We start from the raw sequence: 12,905 nt of genomic DNA on the forward strand, positions 1-12,905 counted from the left end.
TAATCAAACACCTCCCATGAAATACTGTGTAAGCTAATGGTCCTTTTTCAGAGACACACCAGTTCACATAGTTTCTCTGCTCAAGCACAGTTATGAGGTTCTTCTCTACTCTATGCTACAAAGGAGGTCATTTTTACTCCATTACATGTATTTGACATCTTTGACTACTGTCATAGAAGTCAATACAGTAATAAAAGTAGGATGATTTAATAAAGGCTCAAAACTAAGTGATATTATTATTATTAGTAGTAGTAGTAGTATTGTTGTTATTCATGATCATTAACCTTGTAGGGAAAAGAAGCTGAGTCCTAGTTTCACGAGACAAAATACTTACTCGGACAAAGTGCACTAGTAGAACATTCTTACATCACTCGACGTTTAAGTACTATCCACAAATGGAAATTAATGTGTTTTATATGTTTTCGTATCCTAATTCCTGCTCTGTATCGCCACTAACACCCGGAGGCGGCAATGACAGCGATTTGTTGCTCAATTAAAACGACGAAGAAGACGGGGAGGCTGACGTAGCGGCCGCCCTCCCAGGACCAATCACACCAGCTGGCGGGTCTTGAGTTGTGCAGACCTACCCCAGAAAAAATATTAAAACTTTGTCACAGCATGGCGTCGTTTGTGACTGAAGTACTTGCCAGCTCTGGCAAACTGGAGAAAGAGGATCTCTCCGGTAAAATCAGCAAACTGTCGCGCAAGGTGGACGACACGAAGGTAAACAGCTGGCTAATATAGCTGTAGCTGCACTGACTAAAGTTTGAACTAGCGTTAGCTGTGAGTGCTAATGTTGACTTCACCGCCAAATATCTACGGTTATATCATCATGGTGCTGTCTGAAATAAGAATTAGTTACAAAGAAACGCAAACGCATTTTACAGACCGGACACTTTAGCTTGTTGATAAAGAGTTTGGTGCATTGTGGTTAGCAAGATCGTTAGCTACATGTTGTGTCATCCAACTAGTTACGTGGCCCGTTATATACAAACATTACAACGTGAAGTCACTTTTGAAACCTTAAGAAAATAACTTGTCGTTAAAAAAGATAATAACTTCTTCTTAGCTGCATTAACATGAATGCTGGAAATATTTCTGCTTTCTGAAAGTGGTTAGATGATAGAGTTGACGCCAAAGAGCCTATTAACTGTTTTGAGACTAATTGATAATAAAAGTTTTACCTGAACTACTGAAACTTTACATCATCAGAGCCGAAGATATTGATGATTAATGTAGCAATTACTGAAATAGTGTTACTCTATTTGTATTAATGGTTTGCGCACGTACTGACAAATTTCCAATTTAGTAGTATTCTTTAATATTCTTTCTAACCCTAACCCTCTTCTAGGAGGAAGTTTGTGAGATGATCACTAAGAGGTATGGTGACTTCCTACCAAGTCTTCAAGGATCTGAGGAGCTAATGATACAGGTCGAAGAGGTCTCAAGAGAAATGGATGCCCTTATAAACTGCATTGAAAACGAAGTATGTATGATACTGCTAATAAATTAAAGTAACAGTTCACCTAGATCCATTAAAACAGCTGAACAGACTAGGTTAAGTTTTTCATGTGGTGGATTTACAGCTGTGCTGTAGGTTGTTTATTTTTTTTAACGCTTTGATGTTTGTGTATGTAAACACAGGTGCAGCAGAATATCCATGTGGCTGTTGCTGAATATGCAAAACTGAAGCAACAGTTAGAGAAAAATACTTTAATCATAACAATGCTTGGACACCTAAAAGAGGTACAATGAACACATATTTTCAAATGTAATCTTGTAAATTGTCATGTCAAAATGCTTTATGACCAGAATAGAAAATAAAATAAACTTCAAATTCATAAGGATGCTCATGGGATATAATTGTAATTTCAGAATGCTTATATTATTATAAAATTGTATAAGCAGAAAAAGGTGGTGTTTTGAGCATCCTTAATTAACATGTTTAAAAGATTTTTGGTGGGTGTCTTGGCCTGTTTGTTTTAGTTTCACAATGCAATGGAGGAATTCAGCAAAGATTTACAGGAGAAGAAGTATGTTGATTCAGCCAATCAACTGGAAAAGGTAAGAGCTGCTTACATTTGGGTTACATGCTGTACTTTGAAGTAAGATTGGACAATAATCAAAAAGTCATGTAAACTGAGCTGAAGTACACCTTTGTGTACATTAAATGAGATAAAGTTAATATTCTGAGAAAGTGAAGTGTTTTAGAAGCTTTGTGCAGCTCCTTTGGGATCAATGTATTTGTGGGTGGATGTTCACTGTTGTAGCAGTAGTTAAAATTTGAAAATACACACAAATTACCTGAATTTTACCTAGGAAGTGATACCAGCAACACCATTCCATTCAATACAACCAAAAGCATGGCTAAATCACCTCCTGTGTGAACAAACAACAATTTAAAATATTCACTTTTCATCCTGACGTATGGTCAATGATGAAGAGGAAATCGGTTGACTAAAATGTTTATTACTGGACTGATTGATACGTAATGTTTTTTTAGGCTAAAGCCAGTGTGGATTCATTGAAGAGCTGGAAGACTTCCCAGTTGCCGCTGCTCAGTACTCTACGTTCAGAGCTAACAGTGCAGAGAGAAAACTTAATTTACCACTTGGGAGATGAATGGAAGCGCCTCGTTATCTGGAGATTGCCATCTGCAAAGGGTGAGACTACTGCAGAAAACTGGTTGAAAATTTTCACTACATCTGCAAGGTAAAACTCTGTCATGTATAAATTGCATTGCTTCCATATGGTACCTACATGTGTGTATGCACATGTTACTTCCAAATCCAAAGCCATATCTCATTGCTCTTACCTTTCATCTAATAGCGGCATTAATTCCAGCCATAAAGTCAGAAAATGCATTTTATAAATTAACAACTAAGTTTTAAAAATGTTTTAATACATATGACAACAAATCTGTCTGTACAAGCTGTAATAGCTGTGGAATTTATACCACCAGAGCCTGCAGGTGTGAAATCCTTCCTGAAAGTGGAGCTGAACCTGAGCCATCCCTGCAGTAAGGATGTTGAACCAAAACCACCGGCTTTGCTGTGCTGTGTCCTGCAAGCTCTGGCCATCCAGGGAGACCTTCAACACAAGATCAAACTCTTCAGTAAATGCAAACAAAACACCACTGACTAACACCTAAATATACTTTGATACCTTCCAGACACTTCATCTCCAGTTACTTTGATATTCTTAATGAATATCAATTTACGGATAATTGTGCTCAACATGCAGTGCATACAAAATGGGACAGTTGGAATGCAAAATGCCATTACATGATCTGTTGGACTTTGTAACTAGGTCTGAAAAAATTATTTAATAATTGTCTAACCGTGATTTTTTTTTTTTTTTTTTTTACGGAATCGCAGTTTCTTTGTTTAACCGTAATTAAAGCATTTTTTTTGGGGGGGGGGTTGTTTTCATAAGATGGGTCAAAGCGTTGTAACACTTTTGTTTGCATCCATCAAACATGTTTCCAGTGTCCATGTGCATCCTGCAGCACGACAGAACAGTAACTGTCCCATCAGAGAATGCCTAATGCGCATTGATTTACAGTTGCAAAGTCAAATCGGCTTTCTAATGTTCACAATCCAAAAAGAATTGAGTAATTTCATGAGAAACAGTATTGAGAAATGCCCATAACATTAAGCTGGTACGCGTTTGGGTTTCAATTGAGTGTTTGTTTAGTGTTGGCAATAAAGAAAGGGGAAAAAATAATGTGATGCTGACATAATGTAAGGAGTCTGCAAGCCCCCCTGGTTTCAGCTAAATTAAGACTGGACGATTGGTCATTTGGGGAGGGACTAGACTGTCAGCCTACTTTTAGCTATAGCATCATTTTGACACTGAATTTGGAAAACGAGACATGAGATGGAGATTGTTTCTAAATGTAGGACAACTTCTCCATTGTGGGATCATTTTGGTTTCAAGCCCAATCAGAGGGGAGGGCCCACAAATCTGGAAGAGGCAATTTGATGGCTATGTAAGAAAATGGTCGTGGAAAAAAATGTGAGCACAACCAATTTGAGACAGCATCTCAAAAATCACCATCCCTCACAGTTTGCATTCTCACAATTGAACAAATTGATCAGTGCCCCTGCATCAATTGATTGACCCTCTCGGCAACTGTGCAGAGCGGAGTCGTTCAGCCAGCAGTCCAGTGAGGTCCAGACTCAAGCCAGAGACACTGAACATGCTTGTGTTTCTTGCCTGAAATCTGCCCAACAAATAACCTTTACGGAACCTTTACCTTTTTATATATATATATATACACACACACACACACACACACACACACATATATACACATTCATATCAACTAAAATGACATGGGAGAAGTAGTGATGGCTTGGATAATGGGGGGAAAAAAACTAATTGGACCAAGAGGGACAATTATATTGTTAATCAAAATTATTTCGGAGACAGTTATTTGTCTAGCAACATTTGGAATTGTTACAGCTCTATTTGTAACATCACTGACCTGATGTACAAAAACATACTAGTACCTGAACTTTACATTGTTTGATTTATGGGCCTTGTTAACTTATAAATTTAGCCCAGAGGCAGTGTAGACATTGTTGGATCTGCATACTCATTACTAGTTTGTGTTGTTTCTGTCCCTCAGGTCAAGTACTGTTGAAGAATATGATGAAGCCGTTGGTGATGTACCCATCACTGTCAGTGAGGGTAACCAAGCAGCAGGATGAGGGAACCATCCTGGCCTTAGAGTGTTTGGAGGAGAGCCACGAGGAGCGATCCACTCCTTCACAGGTCTACAGCAAGCTGCTCCTGGTGCTCAAGACACTGCACTCCCATTTGCTAGGTACAGTGTAGCACAGCTGAGCCCATACAGAATTGATATTTCATGCTATGAGGTTGCTTGTTGTCATTATGTTCATACATATCAAGATTTGAGAAGTGTGTGTGAATTAGATTTCAACTTGCATTCACATGAAAAGCCAGCAGAAACCAAAATTCAATATCAATATGGACAAGTTTCATCTGTAAAATAGGGACAGTCTGAGTACGATGTTAACAGCATTCACATGTTAAAGTATTGCTTGATGAGCTTGAGAAAGGCAAATCACGCGCCTGTTATTTTTCCAGATGTGCCCATTGGTGAAAAAAAGCTCTCAGCCATCATGGGGGAGCTGATTTGGGAAGAATTGTCCCAGTGCATCATCCACGAGTGTCTTCTCTATTCCATCCCCACCAACAGCAGTCAGCTGGAGAAATACAACACTGTATGGCTCTAACATCAATTTGTACTGCTTATGTAGCACATACAGAAAATGCCACGTCTTGACTTTTGCGAGAACTTTATAATGTTAATTTTTAGAGGACTGTCTTTATCTTGCTGTTATAAGATATTATTTTTGTGAGTGTAATAACTGTGTCAGTAGTAGAGTGATACTTTGAATGTTTGTTTTTTTTTTTTTTTGGTTTTTTTTTTTCTTGCATTTCATTTTATTTGTATTTTAGGTGATCAAAGAAACTGAGGACTTTGAGAAGTCTCTAAAGGAGATGGAGTATTTGCAGGGTGATTCCACAGACCTTCTCAAATATGCCAGGGATGTCAACTGTCACTTTGCCAGCAAGAAGTGCAAGGACGTTATTGTGGCAGCCCGCAAGCTAATGACCTCCAAAATGCACAACACTGTTAAAGTATGTTACATCGGGCTAAATTTCAGGATGAATATACTAGAACCCAAAATTTCCAGGTGATGATTTTTGTTTTATTTTTTCATTTGTTTATTTATTCTTTCAATCTCCATTAGATTACACCCAACTCCAAGCTGCATATCCCCAAGCTGCCTGCTCCAAGTTCAGAGGTGAAGGTGAAGCAAGAGACCAGAAATGAGATGATAACAGAAAACACAAAACAGCTATCTGCCATGAGTCTGTGCCTACCAGCCTGTCGCATCAGTGAGTCAGTGCAACAGCTGATGGAGCTAACAATCAACACCCTGTGTGAGGCCGTTGGAAGCTCAACTCAATGGTATGTTATAGTGCTCAAAGAGCTGACTGTCTATTGTACTGTTATGGCTTGGATTTAATATATCCAGCAGCACAATGTGATAGTTTGAAAGAAAAACCAAGACTCACCTGACAGGAGTTATGGATCAGGATTTGGCATTTTTTTGATTAAAGAAACGTATATTCTTCCAAAAAGTATTTCATTCTGTGTTTTTTGTCCATCATAACAAAGCTATCTAAGTAGGTGTAGCTGCAGCCAGCTGTCAGAAAAAGGGCAGTGAGCTATCTTAGATTAAGAAACTTGGCAGTCAACACCTTTTGCCAGAGAAACTGCATTATCATGCACAACACACTATCCCATTCACGTAAAACAAATTTGCTTCAGTTTTTACCATTTTGATCTTTATGAAAATTGAGAGGTCATGATATCTGAATGTTTTGATCCGGGACAGACTCCAATTTCACTGCAATCTCAAATTCATCAGAATGCCAGGCTTCATCAGCAAAGATGTCTCACTAAAACGCAAAACTTTTGTTATTTTCAGTGCATTACAACTCTTCTTCACTGCGAGAAACATTTTCCAGCTCTTCTATGACGTTGTACCAACATACCACAAGTAAGAATGTTTCCATCACATGATGTTTACAGGACACACCAGCACATTTCACATGATGGTGTTGAAGGTTGTTTCTTGTTTCTCTGACACTCATAGGGAAAACCTGCTGAAGTTCCCTCACTTAGCTGCCATTCAGCACAACAACTGCATGTACCTTGCCCACCACCTTCTCACCTTGGGTCATCATTTCAGAGCCCACCTGCCCCAGCCCCTCAGTGAGGGTGTTGCAACATTTGTTGACATGGTGCCTGGATTCAGGAAACTGGGTAAATACCCACAGAATTTTGTGGTCACCAGAAGCTGAATCATCTTGGTAACCAACAATTGGGAAGGGCATTTCTAAAACTGCTGGCTTGGTTTCATTGAAATCTCCTATCAATGTTCATGTTCTGCACACTTTCCTTTAGGTGTCCAGTGCTTCTTGGCACAGCTGAATGTTCAAAGAGCTGAACTGTTGGAGAGACTTTCCACTGCTCACAACTTTTGCAACCTGGATGATGATGATAATTACATTGCAGCTAGCAAAGCAGTGAGGCAGGTCAGGAAAAAAGTTATATAATATTGTAATTATAAAGATGTAATTAATTATTAAAAATTGGGATATTAATGTAACCAATTGTACTCCGTGGAATGTAAGCCTCATAAAGGTCTTATTATTGCTTTTCATCTGTTTGACTGCAGGTCATCCATCAGTTGAAGCAGCTTGGTACAGTATGGCAGGACGTCTTACCAGTCAGCATCTATTGTAAAGCCATGGGCAACCTTCTCAACACTGCCATCTCAGAAGTCATTGCCAAAATCATGATGCTCGAGGTTTGTCTTTGTTTTCATTGCAGAAACTCAAATTTCTGAGGGATAAGTCATAAATTGGCTCAGCACAAACAATCATCTAATAGTATTCTAGTTCGAAAATGAAGCAAAGAGTGATTGTATTTTATTTTGAAACCAAGATGCCATTGTATAGCCATGGAAACAGCATTACATTGCTGATAATCAACAGGAATTTTATTATTCATTCAACTGTCAACAGGATATTTCCTCCGAGGATGGGGAACATCTACACACTCTGTGCCAAACCATAATTGAGGAAGGACCACTGGTCTTCATCCCTTTGGCTGAAGAAAACAAGAACAAGAAATACCAAGAGGAAGTTCCTGTCTACGTGAAGAAGTGGAGTACCTTCAAGGAACTAGTTATCGTCCTGCGGGCCAACCTGCAGGAGATTGTCGACAGGTAAGAGAGAACTTGGATCGTCAAGCATCGATAAATAAAAAACTGTAAATGAAAAATATTCTGATGTTTAAAGGTGGAATAGTTTACCAGCAACCCACAAATCTCTTTTCTGTGTTGGCAATGAGATAAAATATCAAAAATTTACTTTTATGGAGCAATAACAAATTTTGAAAAGAGCAGATCTAATAACATCTGCGCTTATAGATACTATTCTTTACTGCTGAAAAAAAGACATCAAGGTCCAGTTAAACTTTTTATTTCCCAGTGATGTTCGGGATTTGGCTGATTTGTCGATGATTTAATTCACAGGTGGGCTGATGGGAAAGGTCCACTGGCGTTGGAGTTCTCCAGTTCAGAGGTGAAGAATCTCATCCGAGCTTTGTTTCAGAACACAGAGAGGAGAGCTATAGCTCTGACCAAAATCAAATAGATACTTGCAGATAGTGACCACCAAGAAGATACTATAGCACTTTTTCCTTTCTGGAAAATATGATTCATGCCTTTATTCATTTCCATTTTCTGTAATGTCTGTTAACCATATACACTTGGATGAACAGTTTGTCACAGAGAAAATGTTTGCAATCTTTGTGGGTATAAGCTGGTTGTAATCAATCTGAGGGATATGTTCTTCTCAGCATTCAGACTGCAATTAGTTTTACAGAGATTACATCAAGGCTTCTTAAAGTCAATATTCTGCAGTCAATTGAATAGCTTTGGGGGTTTACAATGACAAAGCCAAATGATGTTGTGTAACCAGTAGCTTACCATCTGTTGACACGTGATGTCATATCCAGGGTTAAATATGCTTTAACTTGTTGGTCAGACTTCATCACTGGGTTATGTTAAATGTCTCCACTTGTCTCTATTGATAACTTTCAGAGGAGTTTAAGTGATGCTTGTTCAAACCTCAATACCTCTAAGTGAACATTTAGTTCTGACAAAGACATGTCTTGGCTTACTTGTTCAAATCTATCTTATTCATTTCACTGAACTCTTCCACACTGTATTTATTTGTCCAAATAAACCAAAAGGCCCAATTTTTTTAGGATGTTTTCTGAGCTGTTTGTTTTTGTTTTTTTGAGTATCATGATGACATTTTTGTTATAACTTGATTGAAAGGGTCAGCCAGATATTTGGGACTGGGGGACTGCTTTGCTATCATGTCATACATTGTGTAGAAAAGTACATGGGGGAGTCATTTTGATCTTCTTGTATGATACAACATAGAATTATGTTTCAAATTGCACCCAATAAATGGTGGTCCACTGATACAGAGCTGCAATAATGTCTCAGGTTGTACGTCAGTATTTGTACCATGAATGACAGGGGGAGGAGACAAGCAGCTGGGCAATCATGCAGTAACTCCTCTCTCACACCATTTGTCTTTCTTCATCTGATAAAACCTGATGACTTCTACAAAGTTAAGTTCTGGCTGCATTAATCTTAAGGTATGCTTTATGGAGGTAAGTGATAATTTACCCCCTTCTCTTTCCAGTGGAAGCAGTAAGGTCAAACAGGGTAGTTTGACATTTTGCAGTTTCTAAAAATGATGGGAGGATTTTTAGACGCTAGTTTTCAGCCATCACCCTCATTGTATGTCATAAGAACTTTTTTTTTTGAATCATTAACAAATTTTTTCAGTGTAGAAAGTAATTGCTCAGGGAAATGCTATCATCTCTGTTGTCCAACTAAAATATTGAGTTTAATATGTAACAGGGAATACGGCAAAATTACACAGTTTGCAGTGCAGAAACCCAAAGTACAGTGACAAACGTAAAAATGTAGTTGATTATCAAAATCGATGATTTAAATTTTTCTTGACAAGCATATTAAGTGACCTAAGTGACCTTCAGATGACTGTAATTTGTAATTTGTTATGTAGAACTAAGTAATAAGTGTTCAGTTGAGATACCTCTTAAACAGAAAATTCTGAAGTCTCAGACTCAGAATTGACCAAATGACATTGACTTAGTTCTCCCCTCTATACCTTGAGTTAGAAGACCAAATATGTTTTTCCACCTAAGAGGGCAAATTCCCCCAAAGTAAAATCCTGTAAGTCTGATTTGCCCCATGCAAATGAATCGGGATACAGTACCGTTCATGTTTTGTGTGTTGAGTGTGGTAACACAGTAAACCCAGCCTGGTTTAACCAGAAGCCACATCTGGACAATAGTATTTCTAAGCCCTTTGGCAAATACTGTCAGTAATCTTTTCAAATCCATCATGTTCCCCTGTGTTTTTCAGATTTAATTTTGAGGATTAATGATAATCCTTTTCATATGTAATAAATTGTAGTGATGCTGAGTCACTGATCAGCTCACTTCAGACAGATGAAACTGCATCTTTTAATAATGTGAAATTAAAACACACTTTGCTTCAGGCATATCATCATACTTGATCACAGCTGGAGGTGATCTATAGCTGTATTAGGGGGCATCTCAAAAATTTCTTCATGGAAAGTAACAAAATGTAGACTGGAGTTTGACTTGACTGCAAGATATGAATGATTATTAATATGTGACTTGGATTGAATTAAATTTTGGATATTTGATCTAGTTCAATTTAATATTGCCTGAACAGAAGCAAAATCTGAGGAGTGATTGGTGTTTAAACACATCTACAATGAGCACCACTGTGATGTGCAGCAGAAAGACACAACAAATCGCTCAGTACAACAACCATATCAGGATCGAGCCTCGCAGGAACTCCATTCCCCCGACACAGACCCTCACCGCTAAACATCTGCTGGCATACCTGCCAAGACGACGGCCAGAAACAATACGTTACACTCCTTACGCTCTTAAGGTACTGTTTTCTATTTTCATCACTACAGTTGTGCAGCCTGTGTTGGAAAATTTGTATCCCATTCAAAATCTGACTCCCTTGGCACAGTAACACTTCGTTTCATGGCAGTGGCAAAGAGTTTAATCGTGAAATTTACTCATATTAATCTGTTGTTAGACTTCCCTCCTCTGTCTGTGGTTCTCTGTCCTGCATACAATTGTTGTGACAAAAAGATTTTCAAAACTTAACACAGTAGATATAGTTTCATATTTTAGAAAGCCTGTCCTTTCCTAAAATAGATGGACACTGTAGTTTTTGAATGAGTTAAGATTAGTTTTCCTTCCGTACATTTTGTGAATATTATGCATTGCTCTGTGATTTCAGGGTACAGTTAAATCCGCTGCTGTTTCCATGATGATAACAAAAAGACCCTCTATGATTCACAACTATGGTAACTGCTCATCACTGCCACCATGCCAGGAGACCTCTCCTTCTCAAACCCAGAGTCCCTGGAGCCAGTCTTCTCAGGCTCTGAATCTGGCCAAGCAAGAGCCCCCCCAACAACACACTATCCAAACAACTCCTCTGGAACCCATGGAAGAGACACCAAAGCCTCAGCGTTTGCATCACAGAATATACCTCAAGCGCTTTAGCTCCAAATGTCAATCAAGAGGCTCCACTGGCAGCATCAGTGTTCCAGTGTCTGCAGCAGAGAGACACCATAGTGCAAAGAGCCTAAGGAAGCGTTGTAAGCTGCTTGGTGATGAGCATTCACTACACATCATTTCCAGCAATCAGCGCCAGCGTTATGTAACCAAGGACGGCAAGTGCAGGGTAAATTTAGGGCCCATTGAAGACAAGAGTCGCTTTATCTCTGATATTTTCACCACATTAGTGGACCTCAAGAACCGCTGGTTTCTTCTTGTCTTCACGATGTGCTACATTCTCACATGGGTGGCCTTTGGTGGATTCTACTTCTTAGGAGCCTGGTTACGTGATGACATTGCACATGTGAATGACCCACAATGGCAGGCGTGCTTCCAAAATGTAGACAGTTTCCTATCAGCTCTGTTGCTGTCACTAGAGAGCCAGAGGACTATTGGGTACGGCTCTAGGATGGTGACAGCTAGCTGCCCTGAGGGTGCAGTGCTCCTGATGATCCAGTCCATCCTCGGCTCCATTATTGATGCTCTCATGGTAGGCTGCATGTTTGTTAAAATCTCCCGGCCCCAGCAAAGAGCCCAGACACTGATCTTCAGCAAACACTGTGTCATATGCGAGCGTGATGAGAAGCTGTGTATGCTCTTCCGCATTGGGGATCTGAGAGAGAGCCACATGGTGGATGCCAAGATCCGAGCTAAGCTGATCAAGTCAAGGCAGACCAAGGAGGGTGAGTTCATCCCACTGGAGCAGTCAGAAATCAATCTGGGCTATGACACTGGTGGAGACAGGCTACTCCTTGTGGAACCCCAGACTATTACCCACGTCATCAATGAAAGCAGCCCCTTTTGGGAAGTGGGAGCTGAGCATCTAAAGAGGGAAACCTTTGAGATCATAGTAATCTTGGAGGGCATCGTGGAGGCATCAGGTTTGTTGATGCATTTCTAAATCTTGTGCTATTTTGTGACCGTGTCCATTTTTTTCTACTTTGAAGGATGGGTTATCAAAGAGTATGCTTTGTCAGTTCAATTCACTCCTACTTTTTTGTCCCCTTAATTTTTAGCATCACTGGAGAAAAAACAACGTTGTTCTTTTTTTTTATGCATAATTTTACAATTGTCGTTTGACTTCAGAGCTCCATTCTAATTGTGTGCCATGCATTTATCAGATGCCCTGATTTGTGTTGTAGGTATGACGTGCCAGGCGAGGACTTCCTACACAGAGGATGAGATCCTGTGGGGTCACCGATTTGAGTCATGCATTTCCTTGGAGAAGGGGGCATTTCGTGTGGATTATAGTGCGTTTGACAAAACCTTTGAGGTCCAAATGTCCGTACTCAGTGCAAAAAACAGGAGCTCAACAAAGAAACAAAGCGCTTTGTTATAGATTTTTTTCTGGAGATATTACATTTAAAGACATTCCCTGATTAACATCACACTTAATGAATACTGATCTCAGGAAAGCAATAATCCCAATTTTTCATTGGTGTGTGTATATATTTATTTGAATCATGTATTTCATTAAACTGTTGCACGATGTTTGTGTTGTTGAATTATTATTTTTTTTATATAAATTGGTCCATTATCATTATGTAACACAATCAAATGATGAAAAGTGATCATACAG

General features: G+C 39.1%; 2 protein-coding genes across 2 annotated transcripts; both read left to right on the forward strand.

The window, feature by feature from the left end:
• Nucleotides 1-549: 549 nt before the first annotated feature.
• zw10 (zw10 kinetochore protein) lies at nucleotides 550-9,104 on the forward strand. The gene is made up of 16 exons (XM_029519285.1): nucleotides 550-723; nucleotides 1,352-1,486; nucleotides 1,645-1,746; nucleotides 1,987-2,064; nucleotides 2,504-2,663; nucleotides 2,963-3,115; nucleotides 4,634-4,831; nucleotides 5,116-5,252; nucleotides 5,491-5,673; nucleotides 5,787-6,007; nucleotides 6,531-6,602; nucleotides 6,699-6,868; nucleotides 7,010-7,140; nucleotides 7,284-7,415; nucleotides 7,633-7,835; nucleotides 8,145-9,104. Exons 1-16 carry the CDS (start codon nucleotides 619-621, stop codon nucleotides 8,263-8,265), a joined length of 2,301 nt encoding a protein of 766 aa, XP_029375145.1. The 5' UTR covers nucleotides 550-618; the 3' UTR covers nucleotides 8,266-9,104.
• Nucleotides 9,105-10,457: 1,353 nt separating this feature from the next.
• On the forward strand, nucleotides 10,458-12,665 carry LOC115054542 (G protein-activated inward rectifier potassium channel 4-like). The gene is made up of 3 exons (XM_029519805.1): nucleotides 10,458-10,640; nucleotides 11,004-12,207; nucleotides 12,469-12,665. The coding sequence occupies exons 1-3, from the start codon at nucleotides 10,458-10,460 to the stop codon at nucleotides 12,663-12,665; spliced, it is 1,584 nt and encodes a 527-aa protein (XP_029375665.1).
• The last annotated feature ends 240 nt before the right edge of the window (nucleotides 12,666-12,905 follow it).

The sequence above is a fragment of the Echeneis naucrates genome, chromosome 14, assembly GCF_900963305.1.
Source record: "Echeneis naucrates chromosome 14, fEcheNa1.1, whole genome shotgun sequence".
Classification (NCBI taxonomy): domain Eukaryota; kingdom Metazoa; phylum Chordata; class Actinopteri; order Carangiformes; family Echeneidae; genus Echeneis; species Echeneis naucrates.